This window comes from Carassius auratus, chromosome 24 (assembly GCF_003368295.1).
Source record: "Carassius auratus strain Wakin chromosome 24, ASM336829v1, whole genome shotgun sequence".
Classification (NCBI taxonomy): domain Eukaryota; kingdom Metazoa; phylum Chordata; class Actinopteri; order Cypriniformes; family Cyprinidae; genus Carassius; species Carassius auratus.
Genome location: NC_039266.1, coordinates 12997232 through 13025228, shown reverse-complemented (window position 1 = coordinate 13025228; position 27997 = coordinate 12997232). Strand labels below are relative to the sequence as shown.

General features: G+C 36.3%; 2 protein-coding genes across 4 annotated transcripts; one reads left to right on the top strand and one right to left on the bottom strand.

The window, feature by feature from the left end:
• Positions 1–10: 10 nt before the first annotated feature.
• Positions 11–8330, bottom strand: tm9sf1 (transmembrane 9 superfamily member 1). Its single transcript, XM_026201095.1, has 9 exons — positions 8182–8330; positions 6927–7147; positions 6679–6810; positions 6200–6322; positions 4990–5342; positions 4574–4728; positions 3249–3434; positions 2826–3099; positions 11–1178 (listed from the first exon to the last, which is right to left on the bottom strand). The coding sequence occupies exons 2-9, from the start codon at positions 7137–7139 to the stop codon at positions 785–787; spliced, it is 1830 nt and encodes a 609-aa protein (XP_026056880.1). The 5' UTR covers positions 7140–7147; positions 8182–8330; the 3' UTR covers positions 11–784.
• A 3-nt stretch (positions 8331–8333) lies between these two features.
• On the top strand, positions 8334–12400 carry fen1 (flap structure-specific endonuclease 1). Of its 3 annotated transcripts, none has more exons than XM_026201098.1 (12): positions 8334–8469; positions 9027–9136; positions 9257–9359; positions 9508–9610; positions 10422–10485; positions 10566–10675; positions 10761–10897; positions 11000–11066; positions 11160–11291; positions 11593–11744; positions 11918–12032; positions 12176–12400. In XM_026201098.1, exons 2-12 carry the CDS (start codon positions 9055–9057, stop codon positions 12242–12244), a joined length of 1134 nt encoding a protein of 377 aa, XP_026056883.1. In that variant the 5' UTR covers positions 8334–8469; positions 9027–9054; the 3' UTR covers positions 12245–12400. The 3 variants fall into 3 exon arrangements, with proteins under 3 accessions (XP_026056883.1, XP_026056882.1, XP_026056885.1); XM_026201097.1 differs by lacking the exon at positions 8334–8469 and adding an exon at positions 8622–8778; XM_026201100.1 differs by lacking the exon at positions 8334–8469 and adding an exon at positions 8850–8868.
• Positions 12401–27997: the final 15597 nt, after the last annotated feature.

Below are 27997 nucleotides of genomic sequence, written 5' to 3'. Positions count from 1 at the left end.
ACCACCAATGTTGCTTTTTACCCACATTTATTTCTCTTACCGTAATAAAAGTGACTATTGAAAACAGTATATTTACATTGCAACAGTTCACAGCTGATGGCGACTTTAGAGCATGATATTGCTTCCACAATCTATTCTTCATTTCTTTAGCTTGCCTGTGTTAAACTTTCCTTCCAAAACTACTTTTATTTTTGGTCTAAATGTGTATACTGCACCCTCTGAAAACAATATGACACATCTCTTTACCCCAAAGATTAGAATATCCTTCCATAAAACCAAAATCCACCTTTAATCATCAAGTAAACCCACCTACAGTACATACAAACGCATCATCTCCTCAATAGTTTTATGAAACACAGATAAGTATGAAGGCCTCCGATTTGTTCCCCTTATGTTTTGAAACTGACATTTAATCATTCACTACATCAACAAAATCCGAAACAGAACTTTCAAGTATTGGATACTTGGTAAGCAACATTTAAAATATAATAAAGCGGTTCCATTCAGCACAAACGATGTTATACGTCTGTATTCGATGTGCATATAATCTAGCAACTATATATAGCTATATGAATTAAGTATCAGGGTGTTGGTGAGCAAAATAAAATATTAAATTAGTCTTTAGTCAGTCACATTGTCTGTTCCCTATTCCTCGTAAGATTGGCATCAATAGTTTTGATAGTTTAACATACTTCAGCATCACAAAACCTGCTCATGCAGGGCTCCATGAGGACCTGGTCCACGAGTCTCTTCCCCATATGAGGAAACTTGAGAAGAAACAAACTCAGTCCATCTTAAGGCTACGGTAGATGTAACGAATAAAAGCCAGAGAAGCCCAGAAGGAGACCGTTCCCAGCATGAGCGAGAACACAAACGCAGTGAGCAAGGAATATCCGAAGAATTCGACGCTCTGCACAAGGCCGCTCATGTTGGAGCGATTGTGGTAGTAGAAGAGTGAGTAAACAAATATGAAGATGCCAGTGGAGCCGGTGCTAAGAACACTTCTCCACCACCAGCGGTAGTCCTCGCCTGACAGCAGGAAGTAGGTGAGGGCCACAGAGATGCAGGCGCCCACCGAGAGCAGGATGGCAAAGACGCACAACAGAATGCCGTAGAGAGTGTAGTGTTCACGACCCCACGCCGTGGCAAAGATGTAGTACAGCTCTACTGAGATGGCACTGCAAAGTCCAGCAGAAAAAAAAGGAAGAGTGATTAATATAATATTTAAAAAATACATAAATCATATATACAGTCAAACCAAAAAATTATTTATACACCAGATATCATTTTTTATATTTTTTTTACTAGTGGGTTCAGGAGACTATAGTTCATTTATGTATGTGGGGATAGCAAAATAAAGTAAACTTTGACATATTTTACCCCAAAATTCTTAATACAGTTTATTATGTCATTTTTTTTATAACATTTTCTAAACTATAGTGAATAAACTGTGATAATGTGAAAATGTTTACTTGTCTGAATAAATTTAGGTTTTACTGTATTTCTATTATATATAAATTATTTTTTAAACATTATATTATATATAATAGCATACAACAGAGGCACGCTGTGTGTGACTAATATAATATAATATAATATAATATAATATAATATAATATAATATAATATAATATAATATAATATAATATAAAATAAACATATTATATTATTGTAAGTCTCTAACATAATTTGTAAAAAATGTTCTCTCATGTAATATTATATTGAAATGTTTAGTATTTATATTTAATATATAATAATATAAGATTTTTTAAAATATATTATATACATTTACTTGCATCTTTTCGAAATACAAATATATTATATTTGTTTATTTATTTTTTAATAAATGTAAAACCGTAAATAGTGTTTTTAATCCTTAAACACACAAAACTCTGTATAGCTATCCCTTTGAAGACATACATTGACACAAATGCAATCTTTAGCTTCTAACCCTTAACCTACCCATCAGAACCCTCAGTGCCTTACCCTTACCCTAAACCTAACCTTTACCTAATTATAACCTGACCCCTAAAAAACATTCATCTTTTGCATCTCTCCTGTGTCTGACAAACCCAATTCAGGTCTTGGATTCTCTACTTATGAGCTGATGATCTGAATCAGGTGTGTTTGATGAAGGTGACATGGAAACAGTGTTGGGGGGCCTCCAGGACTGTGGTTGGGAACCACTGCTTTAATAAAGGGGTCTCAGAAAGTGAAGACCAGCCCAAAGATCCTCACTTTACAAATTTGTCCTCACTCCGATGGTCTAAAATTCAAACTAGCCCTCACAAAGATAGCTGTACAAGTACACACACACATGTTGTAGAGCGAATTATTAAAGGGCTGGTTGACTGTTTTTTTTTTCTTTTTAAGTTTGATAGTGTTTAAGGGGTGCAGTATAACGTGTTAATATTTACTTTTTTTTATACACATAATTTTTCACATAATGTACCTTTATTCCACACTCAGTCCCTTCTCCTTTAAACAACTCTTCCTGTTGTCTAAAAAAAAAAAATAAAACACACTAGCCCCCTTTGTTTCATGTTCCTGGGGGCGGAGTTTATGTAAATGTCTGGGAAGCAACTCGATGTGGACCCTACAAGCCTTTTTGTAGGCATTTAACTGCCAGAATTTTAAAGGAAGGAAGATATCTATGTTTGCATTGAACTTTCAGCATCATAACAGATATTGGCAGATATCGTTTATGCTCAAACAGCAACATTACAGATGAACTAGCTTTAAAAGAGAGACATCACAATCAACCACCCCTTTAAAGAAAAGATTCCACTGTCTGTAAACCTTCTGCAGAGATGCACAGCTCTTACCTGAAAGGCAGGAAGCCTCCGATGGCCATGTGCACGGCCGTGTGTTTGTACCAGGGCTGCTGGGGGATCTGACGAGCTATGTTACGTGTGCGACACGGGGCCTGGAAGTTGCCTGCTCTGTTCTTTCCAACAATCCCACCAATAACGGTGAGAGGGAAACCCACCAGCACCCAGGCACCAAGCAGCAGGAGCACGGTGGTGGCAGGAAGGGCCTGAGTCGAGCCACTCCACCAGTGAACAGAGTTCACCACGCTCCAGGTGAAAAACAGAGGGGCTAAACGCATCAGAGAGAGATAGAAATGAGAAGAGAGTGGGCCAAATGTCAGTTACTTCTGCTTATGAAAGCACTGTAATTATGACAGGCTTTATTTGGAATACAATACAAAAAAAACAATCATACTGCAGAAGAGTGTTGTGTCTCACCAGAGAAGAGCGCTGAGGTGAGGATAATATTCCAGACCCAGCGCTGGCCCTGAATCTGTGTGTAGAAGCTGCAGGAACAGTAACCTGACACACAGCTGGTCAGAGCGTACAATACGATCGCTGCCGAGTTTATGGCACCATGACGATGGACATTAAACATCCCCAGCAGAGCCATGACAATGATTCCTGAAGAAACCAGGAAAGAGGATCCAGAAGTGAGGGTGTTACCTGAAGGTCATGTTCTTCTTATCTCTCTTCTAATTTTTGTCCCAGTTCTCAACTGCTTCTACCTCTCAGTTCAATATTTAAGCACTTCATTGCTACAATCGTTTTAGATAAATATTGCTAAATCAGCTAAACAAATCTGTTGCATGGGTATATTTGTAGAAATAGCCAACAATACACTATATGGGTCAAAATGATTGACTTTTCTTTTGTGCCAAGAATCATTAGGACATTAAGCAAAGATCATATTCCATGAAGTTATTTTGTACATTTCCTACCGTAAATATATAAAAACGTAATTTTTTAATAACTCAGATTCCAGATGTTCAAATAGTTGTATCCCGGCCATATATTGTCCCATCCTAACAAACCATACAACAATGGAAAGCTTTTTTTTTTTTTTTTTTTCACATTTCAGATGGTGTATACATCTTATTTTACAAAAATTGGCCCTTATGACTGGTTTTTGTGGTGCAGGGTCACAAGTAACAGAAAAAAAAATAATAATATTAAAGAGGTCATGAACTTCCTTTATAATTTTGTACTGTTCTCTGAGGTACACTTATAAAGTTATCATTTACATCCAAAAAAAAGAAAAAAGAAAAAGATAAACATAATTTAGAAGTAATAGGCTAAATTCTGTCCTGTTTAGGCCCCTTTTTCTGAACGTTCATAGGTGTAGCAGATTGTAGACTCGGAAGTAATAGCTGTGTATGTTTGACAGCCTACATCCTTCACAGATGGATGGTGATGAATAAATGCATAAATGCTCAGAACACATCCATTAACGACTAATGAGAGAGATTTGACTTCTAAAACTTACAGGATGTTTTTATAGTACATTGACCTCTTACATGTCAAAAGATCAAGGGAATTTTGATTTCTCAGTTCATGATCACTTTAATATGATTAATAGTAAAATTATTTAAAATGACAAATTCATTAATAATATTACACAATATTATTAATAATACAATACTATACAATCATTATTTTTGTAATATATCATTTTATGTTATTTAGTAACATTTTTATTAATAAAGTTTTGAAATGGAGAAGCAATTCTGAATTTTTATATTCTGTAATGCAGTGGGTCATACCTGTGGCCAGAGTCAGAAACTGCGCCCCGACTCCTAGTACGGCACACAGGAGACTCTTATACTGTGGGAAGCGAAAGACATCCGTGTGGATGATTTTCCATCCGTTATCCCCCTGATCCAGGTCGTCACAGCTGCCATCTTCCTCCACATTATACCTGTACACACACACAGCGACCGCTGATCATTAATGATTTCTGGGTAATAGGTGCTGATCCCTCCTCTTCCCCAATATGGATAATTTGTTGCAAAAAATACTGCCTATTTCATTGCTACTTATCATAGAGTTACTATGCTAATAAATTAACATATCAACAATTAAAGTATGCAGTTTAAGGCTGCCAAGCAAAATAACAAATTGCAAATACCCATGTGATCAAGTGACCTGTTTGGAAAGGTGACGTCAGATACACCCTCACCTGGCGAAGTCATTCTTCAGCACCCTCATGAGGATGATGATGACGAAGCCCAGCAGCAGCACCACCAGCACTAGTGAGTTGATGATGGACAGCCAGTGGATCTCCAGAGTCTTAGGAAAGAAGGAATAGTCTCGAAGGCGCTCTGCCCTGCGGGAATGGGGCAGAGTGCTCTCGAACCAGCGCACGCTGTAGGTGTGAGTGACCGTCAGACCACCGCTGCTGACACCATGGCCTGCCCCTCCCACGCCTTCCTCTAACGGCTCCGGCTTCACGTCCTTCACAGACACGTTGGCGAAGATCACAGAGTCGCCGTTGTACTCTATATTGAAGTCCAAGTGTGTCCACAACCCCACCTGTTGTACCAAAACAGTGAATAAATAAACTTTGTTACTTGAAATTAAAGAAAATTACAAAGAAAAACTTCAAACTTATCACAATTTAGCTAGTTCCCAAGGAAACATTTTTCATTTTAATTTAGTTTAAGTTGTACTAAAATAAACTCTAAAACTGCAATAAAAACAGTTAGTGGACAATTCATGTAAATATTACTAGAAATAGTAATGTACGTAATATTTTAACTATAATATACACTACTATTCAATCTGCTTTCTATTTTAACATATTATTACTTGAAATGTTTATTCCTGTAATGCAAAGGTGAATTTTCAGCAGCCATTACTTCAGTTTTCAGTGTCACATGATGCTTCAGATATCATTCTGATTCGCTGCTCGAAAAAACATTTATTATTATCATCAATGTTGAAAACAGCTGCACTGCTTAACCTTTTTTTTGGAAACGGTGAACATTCTTCATAACGATTATTTAATGAACAGAAATTTCAAAAGAACAATTTATTTGATATTTATGTAACATTATCAATGCCTTTACAGACACTTTATCAATTTGATGCATCTTTGCTGAATAAAAGTAGAAGTTTCAAAAAGAAAAAATCTTACTGACATTAAATTTTTGAAAAGTAGTAATATTTTAAAACTAACAATGTTTTTACTATTGATATATTGACTACCTGTGACTAGTCACACCACTTCTTGTTCTTTTGTTGGTTTTGATAGATTCTATTGTCCTCATTTGTATTTTGTTTCTTGACAAACAATTATTCTTAAATATTCTTCTCTAATGTAATGAAAAAAATACATTTTTATTTGTGTCTAAGCACTTTTTGTGTGCTTTTAACAGAGACATAAAGACCTTGTGGCTGTGAGGCAGGAATCCACTCTCTTCCATGTATCCCACAAAACCCAAGATGGGAATGTCATCTAGGACAAACTCGAAGTAATACAGCTCCTCGATTGCCTCTCGCAGCTGATCCACCTGTGGTTTCAAAAATGCATAAAATCTGAGACATCAGAAAGAATTCCATTCCCCTATAAGGCTCTGCCGTTTCCTCTTTCACAACATGGAAATTTGATAAATCCTGCCCGTGGATGAGCTGGCTTCCTACAGAGTTTAACTCCAACCCTTTAACACACCCTTTACTATCATTCTCAACTGAACCTGAAAACCTTGACTAGCTGGTTCAGCCGTGTTTGATTAGAGCTGGAGCAGGATGGAGAATCCCTGCCATAAAAGCAAACACTTCTTTTTTCATCATTTTTCATCATTTCCCATCACACAAATAAATCCTAAACATCTCTGATGAAAACATTCGAATAGGACTGCATTGCTACCTCTTTCTCGGAGAGGGTGAGCTTGCATAGCGTCTGTCTCTCAGAGTTTTCCTTGAAGTGGATGTTGTAAAGTGATTCAGCCATGCGGTCTCCATCTAACACCTCTCCCAGACTCAAGGCTTTATGACGAACCTGCAAACATGTCAATCTAATAGTTAATCATAACAACGTGTATTGGACCATAAGGTCATAAAGCAAGCACACTAAAAGATCAAGATAACGCTGATTAATGTAGTTCACGCGCTCACCTCTTTAGGTCTACAGACTGGCAGGGTGTAATAGTGATAGGTTTCCTGGGGGTTATGATACGGACCAACTTTGTTAACGTACAGGACCACCGGATCGCCTTGCTTGTAACTGACTGTCCAGACGAAGTGAGGCAGCAAGCACAGGACCAGCACACAGAGCCTCATGGATCGACCAGCGACACACGGGCCTGAACATTCGAGTCTTGCTGTCATGACAACACCTGTCAGAATGTAAAAGGGGTCAGCAACTAAGCAAACAACAAAAAACATTTCCATACAGTAATTACTTTAAGTGCTTGAAACATCTATAATTAGATTCCATTTAGAACTATTTTCTATTATTTTTACTTGACTGAATTTAGAGACTATGTGAAATATCAACAAAAACACAATCATGATTTTTCATTTTAGGATGAACTAATAATTTTAAAGAAATGGCCACAGCACCTAAAATAAACAATCTCTCTTAATCATTTATATACATTTAATCATTTACATTTTTACAATTCATGCAAATATATACTACATGCTAGACTTGTTAAAACATATAAAAGCATTTTAAATGGCTAATAATATTACTATTATTAGGTCTTTTTTTTTTTTTTGCTTAATCATGTATTAACTAGATAAAATATTGCTGTTATAAAATTCAGATGTGTTGGAAAATGTGTGGGGGAAAATCTGAATTAAATTTTGAGAAGAACGATTCCTTTAAGAGAAAATAATTATTTATATTTATATATTAGTTTTAAAATTTGATTATTGTAAAAAAAAAAAAAGCACATGATAGATCAAGTACATGTAAGACTTCACTGATACAATTACATAATTATTGCAAGTACAACATGCAAATGAATGAATGAGCAATAAATCAGGGTTACTTAATATTAGAGAGTTATTTTGCAATGTAATTGCATAAATAAGCCCGGAGTTAAATAAATTAACAACATATACTTATTATAGTGTTGGGGAGTGGCTTAGTTGCTTGTTGCTTGTAATTATGCCTAATTAACCGTCATTACTAGAGAAAGCAGTCCACTGTAAAATAAAGTGCTACTTAAATCAGATTTTGTTGAGTGCAACAAATAGAACCATCTCTCCAACGTCTTAAATAAACAGATATAGTTTGTATCTTTCAGGCATAAAGAAATGATACACAAATCAATCAGTCTGCAGTCTGATTTAAAAGCACTATAAATCATCTTCGCCTGCTTAGATGCTTGAAACACTTCCGCATCAGAGAAACGTAACAGACCTGTTTCGGAGGCTTCCTCGGAAGCGCTTCTTTCTTTTCAAAATCCAGTCAACAGCACTCTCGTATGTGTAATATCATATCTGGAGATCGCCAGGGGTTAGAAGATATCCGAACTTTTCTTTTAGGCGATGAAACAGCAGAGAGGTCGAGATCAGCAACGGCGCACAGCGAATCCACGTCACCTTAAAAAATAAAAACACCCTTCTTGTGATCTTCCGGGGTGGGCGGGACTACAACGCTATACCTGCACAAGCTTTCGACAAGTCTCTGCATCATTAATTAACTGCTGTAAGTGAGATTTCAATGAAATAAAACGTTTATCGTGCATTTTAAGAGGTGATAAGCGTTACTGGGAAATTTCTTCGCTCTCATTGATGTCTTGCCAGTCTAGACTAATCGATCGAGATGCACGTTCTGTTGGTCTCCCTTGCGAAGGCTGAACTAGACAATTTTGAGAAGTCGATTCTATCGTCTGCCACATGAATTTGACTATTCATGCCTGAATTAGATTCGCGCGAAATTGATAGCAGTTTTTGGCGCGGTTGTGTTTGTGTCTATGACTGAGTGAAAGGCAAAGAGCTGAAACTTTTTTTTTTGGTAAGTGTTTTTTGTTTTTGTTTTTACGTTTTGCAGTTTGTAAACCGCTTGTGCAAATACACGGCGCGTGTAATCCGCTTTATCATACACGTGAGGGTTTTTACATTTTAGATGCTTGTGGTTTTCTTCATTCTTTACTATTCACACTTGATGTATGAGTTGCTCCGTGTTTTTTCTTTCTAACTTACCCTTAACTGTGTCAAAACATACTTCATGCATTTAATTTCTATGGATTTTAATTATTTCAGATTTCTGATAATTGCATAGTTTATCACAATGGGAATCCATGGACTTGCAAAGCTCATTGCAGATCACGCGCCTTCAGCCATCAAGGAGCAAGATATTAAAAACTACTTTGGTGAGGCTAACTATTATTTAAACATTATTCTTTGGATTATTTTAACTGAGAAAATCAAATGTAGTATATTTAAGTGTTTACACCATGTATTTGTGTATTTTATTGTATGCATGTGTGCAGGCAGGAAAATTGCTATTGATGCGTCCATGTGCATCTACCAGTTCTTAATCGCGGTCAGACAGGACGGGAATGTGTTGCAGAATGAAGATGGAGAGACCACTAGGTATGTAGAGTTGTCTGCTATCATTTGAACAAGTCTGCATGAAAACATGACGAGCTGATTGAGTTCAAAGTGTATGCTTTGATTTTCTAACCTTGTGCCAGATCACATTTGCATGTTCCTAATATTGGCGTGTCCTCTGTCTCCCCAGCCACCTCATGGGGATGTTCTACAGGACCATCCGAATGCTGGAGAGCGGCATCAAGCCAGTTTATGTGTTTGATGGCAAGCCACCTCAGCTGAAGTCAGGAGAAGTGCGTCAGAAACTGTCATTCTAATGAAATATCTCAACTGAAATAAGCAGCGACTCTGACCTGGAAACAGCATTGCTTAAATCACTATTTAAATTGATATTTAATTTGCATGACGGCTAAAAAATGCAGCTGTGCCAGAAATTCACTGTAAATACATTGAGGCAGTTATTCAGATATTGCAGGATATTAGTTTGACTTGCAATGCAACCGTATATTTTATTTACTGATTTACTGTCATGTTAATATACCAAACTACTTAAACTACCAAAATCAGCTTTTTACTCTAATCATAAACATCCGGTATTACAGAAAACCACCTGATGAATCTTTGTCATAAGTTGCCTGTCTATAAAACATGACATTATATACCCGGGTGAGATAGACAGTAACACTAAAATAATGCAATAAAAATTAACTAAATGACTAATGAAACGCAAATCTTGCTGAACAGTTAATAATAATAAGAGGATACAATTATGTACACTAGTCAACATTTGAAGTGGATCAAAGCCTTCATAATCATTGTCCTAAAACCAAAATGCGTTCTTGTTTTAAGAAAACTTTGAACTTTTTTGATCCACAACAAATGTTGACTATATATTTAATAACTATGTGAGATTTCATTCAGGAATTTATGGGAATGTCCTTTTACACCTTTTCTCTGTAAATTAGTTACATTTACCTATCTTTACAGTATAGAGGCATAAAATGCAGTGAATTTTTTTTAAAGATTTTTAGATGACGTAACTTGGTTAACTAACAGATGTTCTGCTGTTTATGAGAAGATATCTTTTTATTTGAACCCCTACAGCTGGAGAAGAGAGGCGAGAGACGAGCAGAGGCTGAGAAACTTCTAGCTCAGGCACAAGAAGCAGGTACAGACACTTTCAAGAAGACATGCTTTTTAAAAAAAATAATTCTTTGACATGGATCCTAATTCTAAGATTTCTCCCAGGTGAACAGGAGAACATTGACAAGTTCAGTAAGCGACTAGTGAAGGTTACCAAACAACACAATGACGAGTGCAAGAAGTTACTGACTTTAATGGGAGTCCCTTACATTGAGGTACTGCCACAGTCATTGACAGCAAACTGCACAGAATTATCTTTGATCATGGATGTAAGTAAAAATGTTTACCTTGCATGTTAAGGCTCCATGTGAGGCCGAGGCGAGCTGTGCTGCTCTGGTGAAATCAGGGAAGGTTTATGCCACAGCGACCGAAGATATGGACGGTCTGACGTTTGGAACAACAGTCCTGTTGAGGCATCTAACAGCCAGTGAAGCTAAGTAAGTATAGATACACTTAATATCTGAAAATATTTGTTGATGTAGACATTTGGATATATTATAGTCATGGAGAATTGAGGGCTTTTTATTTCTTCTTCCTAGAAAACTCCCAATCCAAGAGTTTCATTTCAGTCGTATTCTGCAGGAAATGGGTCTGACACATCAACAGGTAAGACATTCACTTTTGTATGTACATTTCTGCCTAATTATATATGTGTCAGTTCTTTTCTAATTGCTGATTATGTTTGAATGTCTTCCTCAGTTCATTGACCTGTGTATCCTCCTGGGCTGTGACTACTGTGGCACTATAAAAGGAATCGGACCCAAGAGGGCCATTGACCTCATTAAACAGCACGGCTCCATTGAAGAGATCCTTGAGAATATTGACCCAAATGTGCGTTTATTTACATTAAGGGATTTGCTTACTGTCAAAATGTTGCAGTCTCATCCAGGATCATGTACTTGCATTGTGCCCTCTAGTGGCAGATAGTGTATTGCTTAGTCAGAAAATATATTTGTGTATTTGCAATTTACTATAATTAACCCTTAAGATAAGATAAGATAACCCTTATTGATCTTGGCTAAAATGCGAACCAAAACATATTTGTGTGCTTAAATAATAATAGCAGCCTATAACCACTACCTCCTCTTTTAGATGGTCTTTACAATGTGATATTTCTTGTTTTGTGTTGCAGAAGCACCCGGCTCCAGAGGACTGGCTGTATAAAGAGGCTCGGGGTCTCTTCTTGGAGCCCGAGGTCATTGACGGCCCCTCAGTTGATCTGAAGTGGAATGAACCTGACGAGGATGGACTGATTCAGTTCATGTGTGCTGAGAAACAGTTCAGGTACAAAGCAACCAAAGATTAATCAGTCTTAAACTAGAAACCACTAGGGGGCAGGTAAGGGAAACCTGTTGTGCTGTGAGAAGGAGCAAATCGAAAGGCAGTTGTTCTCCTGTATTTGTGGTTCTCACAGCAGCAGAATGTTTTTCAAATGTGTTAAAATTGTGTGTTGCCAGTGAGGATCGTATCCGTAATGGCTGTAAGAAAATCATGAAGAGTAGACAAGGGAGCACCCAGGGAAGACTGGACACATTCTTCACTGTAACTGGATCGATCTCCTCCAAGCGTAAGGTAGGAGGAAGTAATAATTAAAACTGTTGTATTACTATATTGAAAACTAATATAGGAATTGTGCATGTCTGTCTTCATTAATCAGTGATTGGTTTATCTGTTTAAAGAGAAACAGTAATTTAGATTTTTTTTTTATATTACAGGAGCCTGAAATAAAGGGATCTGCTAAAAAGAAGCAGAAGACGCCAGGCAAATTCAAGAAAGGCAAATGAAAGCGATTTCAGCTAGAGGAGTCCAGAGCTTGTAGTGTCATTAACAGTCAAAACATGTCTGATTACGGAACAAAACACAAGAACAGTTAAAAATGTTTTAAATGCCCCATTTTCTTTTTCTATATTATCTTAAATAAAGATAAATATTTAATCATACAAGAGTGTTTTGTTTTCATTTGGTTGCAGAAACGCAGTCTGAATTAGTTCACTTTTCTTTGTGTTAAGGTATGTAAATAGGCTGTTTACCTGAATATTTTTATTTGTTCCTGGCAATACTGCTGGTTAAACCTGTAAAATTTGTTACCTTCCCGGATCTGTAAGCACTATGCCACAAAACTTCATTATTTCAGATTTCTGAAGCTTCTCTGTTCTCTGTGGTTGGGCTGATGAACATGAAATTTAGAATCAACTTATCCCTAAAAATTATACATTTTATCAGTTTAAACATTTGATATGTCATCTGTTGTATTCTGAACAAAATATTGAAATTTGGAACTTCCACATCATTGCATTCTGTTTTTATATACAATTTGTATAGTGTCCCAACTTTTTTTAAATTGGGCTTGTATAAATCTACACAGAATATACACATTATGTAAACTAATATTTTGGTTGGGATTTAATCGTTTGACGGCACTAAAAATAGAATTCAGATAATATAACTTCAGTTTCTGTCTTTCAAAAAAAAAAAAGGTTGACACCCATGGGAAGTGCGTTTGTAGATTGAAAATAACATTTCCATGTTTGTACCTACAGCACCCAAGATGTTTTTTCATGGTTTTTCTTTTCTTACCAGGACAAGTTCAAATGGAAAGTGAGTCAGTTCCCTCTAATTAAAAAGCTGAGATAAGAAAGCTTTAGTGTTACACTTATCATTTAAACAAAATATTTTAAAGTGTGATTGTTTATATTCTCTGTTTTCAGATCCTGAATATTATGCAAAATTGCCTAATAGTATAATGGCACTGAGGGGCTCTTGTGTGCAGGTACCTTGTACATTTAATGCCCCAGACGATATGTTGAAGAATGCTGAAAGTATATTTGGCTGTTGGTTAAAGAAGAACCATGCTTTTCTCCAGCCAGATAGTTTGGTGGTTTTTAATGGAAGTACAAACATCATCAAAGGATTCAGGCATATAAAGATACTTGGAAATCTTAGTGAAAGTGGATGTACCTCTGTTTTCTATGATGTTATCAACAATCATACAGACAATTACTACTTCCGGGTGGAAATGAAAAATCCAATTCAATCCATTGGAAGCACACATACCAATACAATCATCTACATTTCTGTCTCCAGTAAGTGGGATATTCACTGTGAACTATATTGTTCTTTATATGAAATTACTCTGATTGTGATTTATAATCAATGACTATTTCATGGGTTCATCACCAACTTGTAACATTTTTGCATCTTTTAAGCAAGCAGCCATTAGTTGCTGTTAGTGAGGCCAGCAGGGGGTGCTCACCCTTTAGTCTGAGTGGGTCCTAACCAAGGTTATTATAGTTTAGCATTTTCCATTAGTTTTAATTTTTATTTAGTTTTGACTTTTTGTTTTCAAATTCAGTTTAGTTTTTAAAGTGGGTTTGCTATTTTATTTTATTTTTGTATTTTTTTAATGCTTAGTTTTAGTTCAGTTTTTATTAGTTTTTTTTTTTTGGGGTTATTTATCAGGGCAAGATTCAAAAAGGTCAGATAAATTATTGTGTAACAATAACTCAACAAAAACATCATATTTGAGAATTTATTCATTCAGAAATAAAATCAGTACATAAAATGCACATATGGGCACAGATATGTAAACAGTCTCAACACTCCACAGTAAGTGCAGAATGTGTAAGTGACGTGTGCCAGTAAAAAACCTAAAGAAGACATACATGAATCGCATTAATTCAACCCATTCTTGAGCCACAACAAGACTTTTCTGTCAGATTGTCAGGGAGCTCAATCTGAGAAAAGAACATGACAAATAACTAATAATAATAATAACAATAATACAAATTAAATACAGCTTTTAAATTTTTTTAGTTTGTGTGTGTGTCGTGGGTGAGAGAGAGAGAGATGGATTTACTTCATTCAAGCAATAAATTTCTATACAGAATTCACACCCTATACAAATATAACAGCTTAAGTTACTAACACGATTGTGATAGAGTATAAGAAGCTGGCGTCTGATTTCTTCAAGTGGTCATATTTACCATGTTTACTATGGTAATAGCCTGCACAGACTTTTGCATTGCTTATAAATATTTCTGCCTTGAATGGTGATTATAATCCACATCAGAGACATCAAGTTATTGCAAACACTCGCTGCTGACTGTAAGTGAGTTTTGAGCTTGACTTATTAAAAAAAAAAAAAAAAGTGTTTATTGCTGGTGTTATAGCTATTAGCTTTCAGAAATGATCCGCAGCGCAGACTCTCTTTTTTTTTTATTAAAGCTCCCGAACAAAAATCATTATTATATTTTGATGATATGATGATATGCAACATGGAGCTAAACTCTCAAAATGAGGCGAAGATAAAATGTTACTTAATAAATACACAACTTTGAATAAGAAGCTGACGTCTGATTTATCCAAGCGGTCATATTTACCATGTTTACTATGGTAAAGTGAATGTTTAGCATGCATAGTCTTTTACATTGCTTATAAATATTTCTGCCTTGTTTAGTGATTATAGTCCACATCGGATCAAGTTATTTCAAACACTTTCTGCTAACTAAGAGTGAGTTTTGAGCTCAACTTATTTTAAAAAGTCTTTAATGCTGGTGTTAAAGCTGTTAGCTTTCTGAAATGATTCACGGCGCTGACGCTCTCCAGACGCGGAAAAACTCTGCCTCCGTTCATAACCCCTCCTCTAGCCCCAGCTGACCTGCTTTGTCCCAAGGTTTTCGTCCGGCCAAAAAACCCTGGTCTTTGGCCCAGAGGAAAAACCCCCAACGAGGCACGATCAAGCCCCAGAAGTGACAGTGGAAACGCGACTGGCCCTGGCACTCACTAGCATGCCCGGTTTAAGCTCGACAGTGGAAACACGGCCAATATATGATTAGATATACAGATACAATGTATGCTTATGATATATTCATTATTATAGTATTTATTATTAGTAGTTCTTTCTCAGATTCTCTAAACCGTTAAGCTCTGTATTTGACTGTTAACTAAATGCAATAAAGAAAAAATTGTCCATTTTAAAAAGACCATTCATTTAAATATAAAAATTAACTCATGTTGTTTCTATGTTGCAAGACTCATTCTGTAGAAGATACTTTAAAATCTTAGTAATAGGGGAAACTATGTGCATTTATAATAATAAATACACTGATGGGACTGTGAAGGTTGGTAAAAACTGGTTATTTAAAAAGAAAATCATACCGATTTTATTTGTAGTGGTTAGTTTTTAGGCATTGTATACAAAATTTACTAGTCTCCAATGACAACTAGATAGTCTAATCAAGCAAACTATTAAAAATAAAGCCCCACAAATGAAATATATAGAAAAAGCTAAATACACTAAACAGAAAAAAAAAAACTATATTAGGCAAGATAACGAGAACGAGTCAGTCTTTTGTTCGTTATCTGGCTTGGCTCGGTGTTCATCTTCAGTTCTCTCTTCATAGCAGTTCAGTCAGTGTACTGTTTGAGTAAATGAATTACTCCGGGACATTGGTTTGTTTGAGCTCAGAGGGAGTGTCAGCCACATTAAAAAAGTTAACAGCTTAAGTCATTTGTGAATTAATGCGTATTGGAGATGCGAACAGTTTAAAACGATTCAGTTTGATTTGGTGAACTGGTTCAAAAAGATGCAGTTACATCGAACGATTGTTCGCGAACCGGATATCACAAACTGCTTTGTTTTGAACTCTCTCACAACAGACACGGAAGAGAAGAAAATGATGAATAAAGTTGTAGGTTTTGCTATTTTTGGACCAAAATGTATTTTCGATGCTTCAAATTTTTTTTACTGACCCTCTGATGACACATGGACTACTTTGATTATGTTTTTCTTACCTTTCTGGACATGGACAGTATACCGTACACACAGCTTCAATGGAGGGACTGAGAGCTCTTGGACCAAATCTAAAATATCTTAAACTGTGTTTCAAAGATAAAAGGAGGTCTCACGGGTTTGGAACGACATGAGGGTGAGTTATTAATAACATAATTATGATTTTTGGGTGAACTATCATGTGCCATGTGTCATGTCTGGCCGAAAAAAATCAAGTCATACTCCACATTCCATACCAGATGGGGGCAGTATGCCTCAATAAAATGAATTGGTCTACTCTAGAATAACAAACGAGAAATGGCATAGTCTCTATGCTCCGCCCCTACCTTCACAACAAGCCTACAGCCATAGCCGAAGCCTAAGAGGATGTTTTGCCTCCAGAGGAACGTTGGGTGATGCTAAGTGATTTTTAAACATGACATCTTCAAGCTACTCCCCTTTACCAGTGAATATGTTCATATTCGTTTTGTTCATATAACATTTTGAGTTGTATATGCACATTATTTGAATTAAATTAATTTGACAGACAGCATTCTGTCAACATCATTGGTCAACATCAGACAGCTAGACCAAGCTAGCGCCAACCAACGTAACCAGAGCTGCCAGCTCTCAAGCATTCACCGTGAGACACACGCAATTGACTCTTTTCACACGCTTTCACGCCACACATCAATTTTCTCATGCACAGAAAAACCACGAAGCAAAGAGGACACGGAGACCAACAGACTAGACAGAGCAGGTTAGTTATGATATAAAAAAATAGATTCTGTCAATTTTATAACGCAATTCAAACAATTCCGTTTTGGCACTTGTAAATGTTACACGGCAGATCCCTAGCGCACGTGAACCGATCATCTCTACTATAGTAACAAACGCAGCTACGGTTAGCCATTGCTAACATTAGCACGTTTATCGAACAGCCTTCGATACATTTCTATGTTATAACTTCCCGAAAAAAATACGCAAACATATAAAACAAACTTCTAGCAAAATACTAACAGCATCTTACCAATCCAAAAGAAATGTTGCAAGTTTGGAGTCGAACCTCATTTCTTTCAAGTCCATCAGTTGTCTCTAGCGATGGAAAGCAGTGCTGATGTTTACTCTGGTTCGGCTCCTTTTCTTATCGGATTTGATTTGTGATTCCGAGCGCGGTTGTTTCCCTGTAGCGGGTGGTGGTGGTAGGGGTCTCTTGCCAAGGGCATCAGCCATCCTTCCGCTCTCTTCCCTGAACTGAAATGAAGTAGTGGGCTGTACTTTCCACATGATTGATATCAGGTTCAAGTACGCCCACAAGCCGTGTGAGTTATTCGTGTATTGCAGGTTGGCTGGTGGTTATGTTGCCTGCATACTACGACACCTGTCGGGCCGTGGCTAGTAATGCTAATGCTAATGAAGGTTGATATCTCTGCAGCACTATAACTTGACATTTTTTTAATGACATCATCGCCCTTATTTCTTCTCATTCTTTTGATGCATGTAGGTCATTTTTTAGATATTTTTACCTCAATTTTTACACATGGCACCTTTAAAAAAGTAGCAATTTGAGGAGCGTGCACTGATATTTTCAGTTCCATTCGTTTGCACGTTGTTTCAAGGACACGTCCACAAAAAGGCAACTAATGAATATTAATGTTAACTCCACCCACGGGAACAGTTTTTCATGGGAACCGAATATTAAACAACACCGGTAATACCATGACTTAGGTGCCCTGGAACAAGGCACCGAACCCCCAACTGTTCCCCGGGCGCCGCAGCATAAATGGCTGCCCACTGCTGTGTTCATGGTGTGTGTGTGTGTTCACTGCTCTGTGTGTGTGCCCTTTGGATGGGTTAAATGCAGAGCACGAATTCTGAGTATGGGTCACAATGCTTGGCTGAATGTCACTTCACTTATCAGGTAAAGCAATACCTTTCTCTGAGGCCCCGTATATCTCACATGTGTGGGACTTCTCGATAAAGTCGGTGTTAATGCTTAATTTTAATAACTAAATTTTAATATTATTTACACAATACTATGTAACTAACATAATTAAGAACTAAAAATACTAAAAATGAACTAAAATGTATTATTTATTTATTTGTTTTCTGTAGATTCATCACAACTTCCTGAAATTAAACCCAATGATCTGACATTGGTGGAGGAAACTAGAGTCAATCTGATCTGCTTTGCTGAAGCCCCCTGCCCCAAACAACCTCATACAATATCCTGGTCTAAAAAAACTAAATCCCCTCACATTACAACACAGTTACAGGAGAAACCTGATAAAACCCAGTTAATGTTTTCATACATGACCTTCACAGCTTCATACAAAGGTCACAGGAACAAAATCACCTGCACTGTTACATATCCAAGAAATACACCTGATGCCTTAAATGTAGAAAGCACTGTGGTGCTACGAGTCCTGTGTAAGAGATGTGACTGCTTATTTCATTTAACAGAGCCTTATGTGTTGATTCACAAAGTGCCTTAAACAATCAGATTTTTCACTACCCAGAAATGTCTAATCACACGTGTTTTGGTGTTTCTCCCATGTATGTTCTTGTGTTTATGTCATAGTGCTTCCAACAAAAACTTCAGTGAAAACACTGAATAAATATAGCAGTCAGACAACAGCAGAGATCCAGCTCACAACTGAAGGTGAGTTTATACAGTCTAAATGTAAAATAACAAGGAAATAACAAGCAAGGTCATCTATATCTAAAGCAATGAAGATTATTTGAAATACATTCTGGTCTAGTTACAGGCATTTCACATGACATAGGACAAGATGGACACTCAATGGACGAAGGACTATAGGACAAAGATCAAGACACACAGGGGAGACAATTTTGGAGAAAAAGATTCCTTAAGGCATTTGTGTGCAATTTGCATTGGTTTTTAGGTTCAGTGGACTGATGGCTGTTTATTTCACCATTAATAACTCTTTAATTTAATGCAAACTGTCTTAATTTCCCACACATTTAGAAGAGTAAAGCAGATGCTGGATTCTTTTAAAAACTGAAGTGAGTTATCTAGTCAGCAAAAAATAAACCAGCAATTTTCATTTCTGCTTTATATGCTATATGAAGTGCAGTTTGTTTCCCCAGCAGTCATTTCACACCGCTGACTGAACAACCACAAAGTGTTTTTTAGTAGATCACTATCATTGCTTCAAAAGAGTGGCTCTCAATTCTGGTCCTGCACATTTCATATGTCTTACCTAATACCGTAATAACATTCTAATAAGTCATTATTCATAACCAATAAAATACACTTCTAATGTCCAAATAATGTTTATTTTTATATGAAAGATATTTAAAAGATATTTATCATTCAATTTAACATTATTTGTGACTCTGGACCACAAAACCAGTCATATGTATACAGTCATGGGTATATTTGTAGCCAGGGCATAAAAAAAACCTTTTCATCACACCCCCCAATGGCCGTTGGCGTGATAACATTTACTGACCAAGATTTTTTTTTTACCGGCCATGAAACAGGCATTTATTAATACTATGAAGATGGACCAGGCCATCGTGTTACACCTGTTTCACACATACTCTGTTTGCTGAGCATTTGTGGTGCGTATATTATTCCACATCCATGTAAACAGAATAAAGCAGGGCTATTTGGTTAGCTTCATCTGAGGGCTCGATTATCAAACTCAACATTTTAATGGGGACCAAGGGGGTGGATCTCTTTCTGGGGGGAACTAAATTAGAAAATAAATTGAAATATAAAATCGATTAAAAAAGTAGTCACACATTTTTTTGTCATTAATCATGATTAATAACATATTTATATCGTCATAATTTTACTCCGAACCTCCATAACATAAACATAAAGATAGTATATTTTAAATGTGTTTTTATTGGCATGGTTTTTTTTATAAGTACCCTACAGTATTGTTAATGAAGTATTGATACCAAATCACTGAAATATTAAGTGATTTAAAAAAAATCTTCACATAACTATAAATTGTATATGCATACACTATTGTTATGGTCATGATCTGTTTTTGTTTAGTTTTCTGTGATTCTTTTTCTCCTGCCTTGTTTGTTTGTATGGTTTTTGATGATTTTGCCCATAGTTTTAAGTTATTTCTCTTGATTTTCTTTTGTTCTTTGATTCCATCATTGACAGCAGTTAGCAGTTTTTACTTTATCAGTAGCGCTGTCTTTTTAAAACCTAATGCACATGATGCAGATCTGACAAATATCCTATTTTCTCCAAACACTTGGGGTTATTTAAGGCTTTATAAATAATTTAAAGGGTTTGTTCATTCGAAAATGAAAATTAGCCCTTAAATTACTCACCCTCAAGACATCCTAGGTGTATATGACTTTCTTCTTTCAGACAAATCCAGGCATTGATCTTTCAAGCTGTTTCATGCCACTCAGCGTTTGTTAATGAAGCAAAGTTTTCTTACTTTAGTAAAGGAAAACCAGCCTCCTTTTGGCTTATATCGAAATCCTCTGACATTCTTTTTTACAAATCCTCGATTTGTACTTCTAATTCTTGTCCGTTGTTTTGTTTCAATCTCTCTCTTGCACTTCTATGTTCATTTCTGAGCAGTGCATGCACAAAGCTGACCTCATACGTCATTGCCCTGGAACTGCTTCCATGTACAACAATGAGCGCAAGCTACGTGAAAGTGATTAATTATGTTTTGAATACAGCTGGGGGCTTGAGTGAGGAACAGCCGGCGTATTTGACAAAAGAGCGGCTGGGGGCTTGTTGCAATCACATGTGCTGACCCCGTCCATGGTGAAAGCCGATCTGGCGATCCACAGTGCGAAGTTGATGTATTTCCTCAGCGACCAGTACGGATCAGTTCTAGTCATGACGAAGCGGATATCAAGCTCTTTTGGAAGGTGAAAACACTCAGCTTCTCCAAAAGGTGGATAACGAACATGGAAATATTACAAATATTACAGAGAAATCAGTGACGCAGGACAACTGATTTATTGATTATGAGCTCATCTTGCTCTGCACATTGCTAAATGACCCAGTATAAAGTTGCTCATGGTGACTGGCACCCTGTGTTCATTTTATGAAATACATGTCATTGTGTGCTTTTTCTGTAATCTCTCATTAGTTTTCAATTATATAAATCAGAATAAAATAAAATACTATTGCAATAGAAGGAAAGGAAACAAAAAGTAATTATCTCAACAAAACTTATTTTGTGAGTGTCACACTTGAACATTTGGTTGGTGTTATGCAAATCTTCCCACACAATGATGTAGACATGTGTTAAAACCAGCCATTTTAGGAGGGGGTGGACAAGACATAACTTTGGTAGCACTTTATTTTACAGTCGTGTTCCTCATGTACATACTATGTACTTATTATAGTAATTACAATAACTATGTAATAAATCGGTACTAACCCTGAACCTACCCCTAAACCTGACCCTACCTCATGTAGTTACCTTGTATTACCAGAACTTTTTAGATAAATACACTGTAAGTTCACTATAACTACATGTTAGTACACATACTGTAAAATAAAGTGCAACCATAACTTTTATAAAGAATATCTCTTTAGATTTTAGACTTTAGTCTTTTCAACTTTAAATATATTTTTTATGCACCAAGGGAAAATTGCATAACATGACCCTTTTAACTTCTTTTGGACTGATGCAACACCTGTGGAGTGGCATGAAACTGTTTGAAAGATCAAATACAATTTTTAATATAACTCTGACTAGATTCATCTGAAAGAAGAAAGTCATATACACCTACACCGTTTAAAAAAATGGATAATGTACTGGCAGAAAATTTCCAGGACATTTTCTGTTAAATTTAGGGATATTTCCTTCAACATTAAAACTGAAAATTCTGTAGATTTACATTTTCTTCTGTACCATAAACAAACAATCAGTTATACAGAAATTTCTAAATCTATAAAGCATAGGCCTATCTTTAGTAGCAAATAAATCCAGCACAATATGTACAAATTGAACATGGTTTATTTCTACCTCACGTAAACATTATTAAAAGTGAATTAAATAGGTTAATTTTTGCCTTAAGAAGATGAATACAAAAATATTATGGCATCAATTAGTTTAACAATGTGTAAAGCACCTTTGAAAATGCTTGTATTTGTTAGATACATGAACTTGTAAGACAACATGAACAGGTACTTGAACAATATTGGTATTCCACCAAATAGTGGACACAAAGATAAACTTCACCGTGAAACAGTCAAGATTCAAAACATTTTCAGATACATTGGGATAAAAGGAATGCAAAGACAGGGCTGTCATTAATAACAATCGCTATAGAATCATAGACAATAGTCAAGTGAAATGTCTAACAGGATTGGAACAAAATGTTTCATATAATAATTTGGGTGAACTAACCTTTAAGTTAGATTACTAACCTCAAATTCATATTAAATTATCTGCATCTACAATTGAGATGGTACTGCAAAAAATAAAAAAATAAAAAAACCTGAAATTGAAAATGTGGAACAATGATGCATGCACTCATGCCTGATGTTTCAGTATGAAACTACGACCACTATACAATCTGAATTTAGAGCAGGGCTTTAAGTGTTTGTGTGCTTTTAGTATATCTTGCCACGTGCCAGTTTGAGGAAACTAATTTATATATATTCATTAGAACATTAGAAAATTAGTCTTTATTCGACTTTTCTTCATTAGAAAAGTCCAAGTTCCATGTTGAGATTTGAAAAAAATTCTAATTGCTCATGGATTGCCACAGTTCTTCATAGATGAGTCTTCGAAGCATAGCTATTTGGTTCCCTTTATCTGAAACTTTTACCCTTGTTCAGGGTTTCTCCACAGGAAAACTGGAAATTACAAGATATGAAATGAATGAAACTGAAGTACAGAGTAACATACAAAACAGGTTGAGATTAAATTATCAACTGCTATTCCAAATACTTTACCTTGTTTATAAAATGTTAAATTAACATTTCCAGTGGTCTCCAGTTGTATCTGTCATGTGATCTTGTCAACAATGTTTTACGGTATACTTAGAGATAGTTCACCCAAAAATAAATTATGAAATGAAAACATAAAAAATATCTCAATTCATGTTCTCAAGATGAACAGAGGTCTTAAAAGTTTGGAACAACACGATGGTGAGTCATTAATGACAGAATAAAATTTTGGGGGTGAACTAACCCTTTGATTATTTTCAACTAAAAAGCAGCACAACATAAAGGTTTCATTACATATGTTAAACACATTTGTATGAATTCCAGCATAGTTGCCATCTCATCTGGATGTTTTATGTTAAAAATAAAATGAAGACAATGTATAGCTGAGCCACAATGGGGGAGAAAATAACTTCTTGAATGACAGGGTAACACTTTATAATAACGTTCTGTTATAAATCATTTATAAATTATTAGTTAATGACTATACTTTCATAAATGATTAATAAATAATAAGTTAACATTTTAGTAATGTTTTATTAATTCAGTTATAAGTCTCTTGTAAGTTATTAGTTATAGATGAACAAATCATTTACAAAGCATGACTATATGTTCATAAATGATTAATGAGTGGTATGTTAATGATTTACAAATGTGTCATAAGTTATCTTAATAAAAGTTGAAATCATGAAATAAACTGATCATTAGTAGATGGTTTATAAGTTATTAGTTGATACATTATTTATCACTTATAAATCACTGAAGTATTTGTCAAAATTGTTTTGTACAATTATCTCAATAAACAATTGTTAATCATGCACAAATTATGAATAAACCATTAGTAAATGATCTAGTATATGATTTATTGGAAAATTTGTTAGCTGGTCTTTGTTCAAAAGCACAAACATGCAGGTATGCTAAAGCACTATTTTTAAGAAGAGTAACTCATTTGTTTTGAAGTGGATAAACATTTATAAAAGCCTTAGTCAGGTGATTCCAGTGGCTTGTGTTAAATCCTTTCACTCATCAGCACAGACTTCTGTTCTGTGTGTGAGATCTAGTGATGCAGTGAACCTCTCAACCGGTTTTACTTTCCACTGAAGCTCACATCAGGTGCACAGAGTTAAAGACTCCATGTGTGTCAGAGAAGACAGCTGCCTATACCCTCACCTGTCAGTACATAGTACACATTACAAAGTGTTTAACACCTGTTATAGATTATGTGTAAACCCATGAATAAATCATTTACAAAGCTTTCTGCATCCCCTAATCTAAAGTGTAAACTATTCATCGCTTGTAAATGTGTTACATATCCCTTGCAGGCCTTTCTTACCTGTTACAAATTATTTGTATATGTAAACAAGTCATTTATAACACTTTCTGTATCCCCTAATCTAAAGTGAAAACTATTCATGACTTCTAAATGTATTAAATATCATTTGCAGATCTTTATAAATTGTGTATAAACTGCAGTTTGTAAATTTACCATGTATTTGCCATATGCAAAGGTTTTTGTATACCTTTCAGTTACAGGATATACAAATCCCATATATTATATTTAACTTATAAATATTTTTTGTGCAAATATATTTAACTATTATATAGATATCTTTGAGCCTCTAACTCACTTCTTATACACACCTTTTTAGCCACTTCACAAAAATAAAACTCAATAAGTGTTGCATTTGTTGTAAGTGTTGTGTGTTGTTGACTTGTAAACAATGTCAAGTAATGTCACATTTACCTCAGAAATAAACATATTCAGTGACCATAAACTCATTAGTCATATCAGGGCTTCAAGTGGCCCAAAAGAGGTGCCAGTACTCTATTATAGCATATTATATATATATATATATGTGTGTGTGTGTGTGTGTGTGTGTGTGTGAGTGTGTGTTATTTTTTTTTAGGACTCCCCTCATTCCCTGAGGTCTATGAGGTCTATATTCCCTGAGGTCTATATATACATCTATATTGAAGGGGTTTTATTTCAACAGACGATCTTATAAAACATAATAAATCCTTTTATTAGTTTGTGGATTTGCTTGAGCTAGAAAGAGCTGCTGAACATAAATAAAATGTACAAAAGGATTTTGAAAAATTACCCTTAAATTCGGGACGGGGGTGTCTGCAGTCTTGGGTGACGGGATGGGGGGGGCTTATGATATTAGACTTCGTAGCCTTATATAAAAGATAATGAATTTCAAACCTTATGTGACATTGAGCTCTGGTTAAACGGGATGGGGCGGAGGAACTGTGCGTATATTTAAGGAGGATTAGCACGGACTGATTTAAGTGATGCACCAAACTCATGCGGTGAAGATGCCACATAAATACGGCGCTGGGAATTAATTGGGTCAGTAATGTGTGTGTGTGTATATAGTCATTGAGCGGGGGGGGGGGGGGTATTTTTTTTTACTGGAGTAAGGGGGAAGGGCCAGGTAAAAAAGAGAGAAAAGAGGAGTCAAAAGATGCACTTGAGCTGTTAAGACAGTGGGATAAAGTGGAAGATCATGAAGGCATATTTTATAGAGTTATTGCAGATGCTGGAGGGGGCTGGGTAAAACAGCTCCTCTTACCCCAAGTCTTAAAGCAGGAAAGTTCTTGGTCAGCTGCATGACCATCAAGGTCACCAGGGGATTGACCGGACGTTTAAGCTAGTACGTCAATGCTTCTATTGGCCCGGAATGTACCAGGATGTTCCGGAGCTCTGCAAACATTGTCTTCGATGTATTGTGTCTAAGGATATTCAGCCTAAAGTAAAAACGGTGATGAATAGCATTCAAGCATCTAAACCTTTGGAGGTGGTGGCATTGGATTTTACGTTGCTGGAACGTTCCCAGGGGGGAAGAGAAAATGTGCTGGTCATGACGGATGTATTTTCTAAATTCACAGTAGCCGTACCTACAGCTGATCAGAGGGCCATAACAGTGGCAAAGGTGCTGGTCAAGGAGTGGATTCATCGATACGGAGTTCCAGCCCGGATTCATTCTGACCAAGGATGATTCTTTGAGGCTGAAGTTGTGCAGCAGTTGTGTAGAATGTATGGCATATAGAAGAGCCGAACAACAGCATTTCACCCCCAACGTAACGGGCAGTTACTTTACATGATCTTCTCGGGGCCCTTCCTTCTGAAAAGAAAAAGAGATGGGATGAGTACTTGCATGAAGTATTGTTTGCATATAATTCTACTGAAAATGCTACGACTGGATTTTCCCCATTCTTTTTAATATTTGGCAGGAGCCCTGATCTCCCAATTGACCATTTGTTGAGGGGTGGTACAGGGGAAAAGAGAGGAGGAGGTATGGTGGAGACCTGGGTGATCAAACATCAGCACAAACTGCAACAGGCTTATAGGCTGACACAGAGACAGTTGCAGAGTATGGCCAAGCAGAGACAAAGACAACAAGGGGTAATCCAAGATGCCAGCTTGAATCCAGGGGATTTGGTCTACCTGTGTAATCGCAGAGTGAGAGGAAGAAATAAAATCCAGGATGTTTGGGAGGATTTGCCTCACTGTGTGTTGGAAAGAAGGACCCGGACAAGGCAGTGTATAAGGTAGTTCCAGTGGATCAATCTCGTCCAGCATCATTTGGAGCTATGCCGGTGTGGACCTCTGCAAAAGGAGCCTGTATGGTCAAGGGAGCATCAAGGGACAGACTCAAGTACAAGCATGGTACCGTCTGAGTCTGAGGAGGATTGGGAGGAGCTTCGGGTGCTGGTACCAGAGAATCTGTCTTTAGGGGTTGAAAGGAGTGTAGAAGAAATACCGGTTAGAGCGATTCTCGTTCTCGAGTCAAGAACCGGTTGCATCGGTTTTCGGATCATCAGTACACTGAACCGAAAACCATTTCTTTCGGACACGTCTGATTCTAAAACCGAGGAGCTGATTATACTGCGCATGCGCGATTCAGTGTGAAGCCAACTGACTCACAGCATGTCTGAACCGAAGTGATTCTTTTGTTGATTGATTCTGATTCTGTGCTAATGTTATGAGCGCGGGTAATCCGAGGGCTTGAAAGAAGGGCAATCTGGCGAAACGTAAATTCATTTAATAACAAATACATTGCAATGGATTATGTTTAGTAAGTGGATCATGGTTTCTGTGCTGATGACACCTAATTTATTTACTTTATATCTTCAAGACTTAAATCCTCATATGCACACTATTGCTGTTACTGTATTTGGGTGTTGTTGTAAACTCAAATGTAAACTTTTTATGATTATGAGGTTTTTAACTGACTAAAGTTATGATTACTGACTTTATATATTTGAATGTTTGATAGACGTGACGCCATTACGTCATCGCCAATGACGTCATTACGTTGAGCATAAAAGAACCGCTGAACCGTTTTTTTCAACTGGTTTACTGAATCGAACCATCCGAAAGAACCGCTTCGCGGAAAAGAATCAAAATAAATAATGATTTTATAACGATAACTTGTCATGTCATTTTTATATTTTCATGATTTTCTAACATTTATAAGGGCAGTTAATACAATTAAAATGAATAATTAAATATTGTGGCCCCCGCTCATTCACAAATGTAGTATGTAGACATTTTCATTTTATTTATTCAAATTTTATCTACTTTAAATATTTTTTGTTTTCTATCAAAATGTTCTTGTGTGATAACAATGTTCTTGTGTGGAAGTGTTTGTAGTAAAAGCTGTTTTGCACAGAAATTCATTGCAGCCGGCTTTGTTTTTGATGTTTATTTGTGAGTAGGTTTTGTATGAATAACATAAGTCAACGTAGCTTTACACACACACACACACACACACACACACACACACACACACACACACACACACACACACACACACACACACACACACACACACTTTTGTACTA